Raw genomic sequence first — 5,293 nt, 5'->3', positions numbered from 1 at the left:
GGAGGAAGAGGACGAGGAAGAAGGGGAAGAAAATAACAGCTAGGTAATGTCTGGGGAAGGTCTAGAATCTGAGTGACCTGGCAGTCTTCAAGGATGAAGATGCTGAGATCTGTGCACACCTAAGTGTTGGGAGCTCAGTGGGTGGAACCCTTGGATGTACACTTTAGAGATAGGCCAGATGGTTGGATATGTGCCAAGCATAAAAATCACTGCCTTATGATATCACAGATCCATATTAATGCATAATTTCAATCAAATTATTAATTGTTTAATTAGTAATTCAAATTACCTGCTATTGTCATTGACAAATACTTGGAAGTTAAGTTCTTGGTTGTCTGTTCTTTTAACACTTGGTATGTTGACCTAAGGTACAGTGATTTCAACTATATGATATCAATTATATTATTTCTCCTGCCTTTGGAAACATTTGATGTCTCTTTTAATGTAATTTATAGTATCTACTTTAATATAAAACAATTTCTGGTTGTCAGGGTCATACTAAAACAGCAGATTCTAGGGGACCAATGTAGTGAGTGAACTATTACCACCCTACATGTGTTTACAGAATAGCTGTATTGATAGTATTATAACGTGTGTGTGTGTGTGTAATATTATATGGTAAACCATCACCACCCTACATGTGCTTACAGAATAGCTGTATGGATAGTATTATAGTGTGTGTGTATATGTGTGTATGTGTGAGATCTTATATGGTGAACCATCACCACCCTACATGTGTTTACAGAACTGATAGTATTTTAATGTGTGTGTGTGTGTGTGTGTATGTGTGTGTAATACTATATGATAAACCATCACCACCCTACATGTGTTTACAGAATAGCTGTATGGATAGTATTATAATGTGTCTGTGTGTGTTTGTAATATTATATGGTGAACCACCACCACCCTACATGTGTTTATAGAATAGCTGTATTGATAGTATTATATGAGAACAATAGCTTATTAAAACTATGCCATGAAGGAGAAAACCAAGACTAGTTGGATGGCTTGGCAACACTCTTAGAGCTCAAAACTACTCAAATAGAAGCTAATTCTAAACTGGTATCTCACTTTATGCTATCCCTTCCCCATAGTGTCGGGCCTAGTGCTCTTTGGTTTGTCCTTGGATGCTGAACTCTCTCCGAGACAGTGTCCTTGTTCCAAATTGCAGTAACTGTGCTAACTGAGGATGAGAGGACCCTTGGGAGGCAGGTAAGCTACTGGGTGCCACAGTTTCCCTTCTTCTCACAGCATTGATTTTAGTTTGAGATTACTCGTGCAGCCACCTTCTAGGGAAACATCAACCCTGGATCGTCAAATACGGAACAGAAAGAAAATCAAGTCATCCGGAACAGAAAGAAAATCAAGTCATCCAACAGGTCAGACCCATGTGTCAGGACCCAGTAAGTGCGCACAAAGAAAGTGAGAGCCCTGCTCACTTAGATCCAATGCACATTAGGGAATAACATTGGGTGAGCTACTTACCCAGCATCAGAACTGTTCCCACAGAGCAAGGGTTCCAGCATGCCAGGAACCGTGTAAAAGTTTGCTAGAAGAGTTGGAAGAGGCAGGAAATGAATAGGCAGATTTCAGCGAATGAGAGAATAAGGTTGCATGGTCCCTAGCTTGCCAGCAGGAGCAGCTATTGATTTTAGCTCATATAAATCTTTCTCAACAGCAAAAAGCTGATGAGAATTCCTACCATTAACGATCTCCTGTGTGTCTAAAGCTAAGAGCTACCCGAAAGCCCTTGAGGTGAAGCTGTAGTCACCAGTAATTTCATCTCTGCGTGCCAGGTTCTGCTAATTGGATTAAAGGGTCTAAGTCAGTTCTCAACCTTCTAGTGCTGCAACCCATGCATACAGTTCCTCATGTTGTGGTGACCCCAATCATAAAATTATTTCATTATTAATTCGTAACTGTAATTTTGCTACTGTTATGAATCATAATGTAAATATCTGCTATGTAGAATACCTGCTATATGATCCTGCAAATGGGTTGAGAACCACTAGTCTAAAGTAAGTTTCTGAGATCTTCATTCCTTTATACAATTTGACCTTTTAACCCTTGTAATATTTTCATCAAGATGTCCTAAAACCCTGCACTAGACATTATTGCCATGTCCTACTTAAAACCAGAAAGCTCTGTCCCTGAGGTTGTCTTTGTAATACTTTCTTGAGTCTCTTCAGTGACTAGTGATGTTTTGTTTTGTTGTTAATAGAAGCATTGTTATACCAAATTCTCCTTAATATAAGATCCCAGTGCTTCGATTTCTCAAATGAAGTTATAAAAACTCCTTAACTGTAGTTAAGATCACCCGACTCCCTAGACAAGATCTATTGCCAAGCTCTTAGGAGCACTCAAGAGCTTTGTTCCTAAACACAGTCTAGACTGATCGCTTAACTCTCTTGGGTAAACAGCAGTGGAAAGCAGCATGCTGAGCTTCTAGGCATGACTTTGAAAGCAGAAGTTTAGAGTGCACTTGAAGACATTTTAACTGTTCACTTGGTTTTCAACAGCTGAGGCTTAGTCAGACGTAGAGGTGCACAATGAGGCAGGCGGATCTCTGGATCACCCCAGCCTGGTCTACAGAACGAGTTCCAGGACAGCCAGTGCTACACAGTGGAACCCTGATTAAAAATAAAATGAAATATAAAATAAAGATAAAAAGCTTCTGCACAGTCCTGCCTTGGAGATGGGAATGGCATCCCAGGCCGAGTCTGGCAGTGCTAAGCTTTTCCGGCCCAGACCACTTTGTGTAGCTCAGCAGTGGCCCCTGATAAGTAACCTTGGGTCAAGTTTTCCTTTTGCAGTGGAGGTGACACCTACTTTTATTGTTGATGTATTCTTCCCAGTCAAAGCCTCTGGTGCCATTTTCAAGATAGCTCTCGTTAAAGTTTATGGGCCACACCACACACTTGTTTCGAAGATTCCCCATGAACAGCTGCAGGCCAATCAGGGCGAAAACACTCAAGCAGAACACGGTCAAGATCATCACATCAGACAGCTTCTTCACAGACTGAATGAGGGCGCCTACAATTGTCTTCAGGCCTAAAGAGACAGAGCCCCCAAAACAGAGTCAACTCAAAGTCCTCCCTACTTTCCCTAGCCCCCCATTTAGTCCTCCAAGTCTCCCATAGAATCCCTTTTGAAATATGGCCACTGCATCTTTGCACACAGAATAAGAATAAGTAGGTGGAATTGTCAGTTTCCAGAAGTATCCATTTCTAAGTTAATAATCCTTTTAGAAAAGAAGCTGCTTCTAATAGCACGTGGGTCCTTCCTCCCTGGATGTGCTTTCCTTCCCAAGGCCTTCACACATACCAATCCCTCCTTCCAAACGCTCCATCACTCTCTTGCCCTCCCCACCAACTCCTCCTTCCCCTTCTGGTCTCAGTGAAAGCACTGCCTAGGATCCCTACCTGCCTTCCCAACTCGCCTCCCTCTCCTATCATTGCTACTGCCTTAGCAGAGCCTTCTAGTCGCCCCTGTCATGGTTATAATCATTTTCTGTCTTGTCCACAGTCGTATCTGTAGCATCTAACTCACAATAAAGATTTGTTGAGTAAACAAATTAAAAAGAACCAGGGATTAAGGAGGCTTCCAAGTCAGAAAGGGAACCACTGAATAGTTTATAAGCCAGTAAGAAGCAAGAAGGCACAATATCGTTTCTGAAGAACCCTAGAAATGCTGATGTGCTGATGTATTGCAAAGATAAGTGCTATCAATACAGTTTGCCTTTCCATTTAAAAGTGCGTGTCCTGCTTGCTACAGTAACCTTTCTTGTGTCTTATATTAAAAAGAGAACACTTGTAACTCATTTTAATGTAAGGTTTTATTTTATTTTTGTAGTTGGTGTTGGAAATTAAATTCAGTTTTGTGCATGGCAGGCACATGCCTCTGAAGGAATTATGTTATAACAGTCCCAATTTGAGGTTTAAAATGTGAGACAATGGTTTCAATTTAAACCTGAAGATGGTCACTTCCATGCTGCATAAGAAGATATTAATGATGGGAGACACATAAAAATATAATTATAGGTTTATGGTGCTTGAGCCAAAAGAGTCTGTGTATGATAATCCTCAGCATGCTCAACAGCAGGCTATCTATTATAGGACATGGCCCACAAAACATGAACACTTTTGCAGTGTTCAAGATGAGCAAGAGGAGACTCTGAGCCTTGACACATAGGCCTCAGGGAGGAGCTCAACCTTGATAAATTTCTGATGGCAAGAATACAAGGCTGACATTCCAGGCACAGCTGATGTGAGCAAGCATTGCTGGCCCAGGCTGGGTGGTGGCTCATCACTAATCCTAAGAAAGTATGCTACTTACACAGATCATCTGGGCACTACAACCAACCCTCTGGGCTCTCAGCATTTTCACCTTTAAAAGGATAATAAGAACAAGGCCATGCGAGATGTCAGAGCATTTGCCCAGCACAGGGAAGGCTCTGGTCTCCACCCCCCCCCCCACACCACCAGAAATAAATGCGTAAATAAAGAGACAGTCGCGGCTGATCACCAAGCCACTATGAGAACTGAGCATGTTTCCTACTTAACAGAGCAGCTGGTGCATTATGAATGAGGCTAATTATTATTGTCTGAGCCTTAATTTATTCATCTATAAAAATCTGCAATACCAATTTCATTGAATTGTCAAGATATTTAAGTAAAATAAATATAAAAGTATCTAACGCAGGACATGACACAGCGTGTGTCACGGGTCATTACTTTATATCTAGTGCCCCCTCAAAGGGGCTTGGTTGGGCTAATGTCCCTGCTCAGGGCTAACCCAACTGATGATGATCTAATGGGTGTTTGGACATGCTTTTTGGACCCTGTATTTTGTAAGTGACTATCTAAAATTCTTAGAGTTAAGTTCAGCAGAATTTTTTTCTTGAGTCCAATAGTAGCAATGGATGTTGTGCCTAGTCCAGGATCTGGCACAAAACAGGAAGTTTAATAAATTTTTATTGAAAGAGTAAATAACCAGAACCTGGAAACAACCTAGATGCCCTTCAATTGAAGAATGGATGAAGAAAGTATGGAATATATACATATTAGAGTACTATTCAGCAGTAAAAAAAAGGACTTCTTGAAGTTTGCAGGCAAATGGATGGAAATAGAAAACACTATCCTGAGTGAGGTAAGCCAGACCCAAAAAGAGGAACATGGGATGTACTCACTCATATTTGGTTTCTAGCCATAAATAAAGGACATTGAGCCTATAACTCGGGTTCTTAGAGAAGCTAAATAAGAAGGAGAACCCAAAGAAAAACATATAGGCTTCC

General features: G+C 41.0%; 1 protein-coding gene across 1 annotated transcript in view; it reads right to left on the bottom strand.

Moving 5' to 3' along the window:
* The window catches only part of Scn8a (sodium voltage-gated channel alpha subunit 8), a 176,080-nt gene that overhangs the window by 75,151 nt on the left and 95,636 nt on the right, over window positions 1-5,293 (bottom strand). The window contains exons 7-8 of the mRNA XM_050122500.1: window positions 2,830-3,051; window positions 1,486-1,549 (exon numbers count right to left, since the gene is read on the bottom strand). Of these exons, the coding sequence (XP_049978457.1) occupies window positions 1,486-1,549; window positions 2,830-3,051 (286 nt within the window). The remainder of the gene's footprint in view (window positions 1-1,485; window positions 1,550-2,829; window positions 3,052-5,293) is intronic.

The sequence above is a fragment of the Alexandromys fortis genome, unplaced genomic scaffold (genome assembly GCF_014885135.2).
Source record: "Alexandromys fortis isolate MF-2015 unplaced genomic scaffold, M_Fortis_MF-2015_v1.1 scaffold_216, whole genome shotgun sequence".
NCBI classification, from domain to species: Eukaryota; Metazoa; Chordata; class Mammalia; order Rodentia; family Cricetidae; genus Alexandromys; species Alexandromys fortis.
The sequence above is the reverse complement of the archived record's forward strand: the minus strand, read 5'-3'. Positions and strand labels throughout refer to the sequence as shown.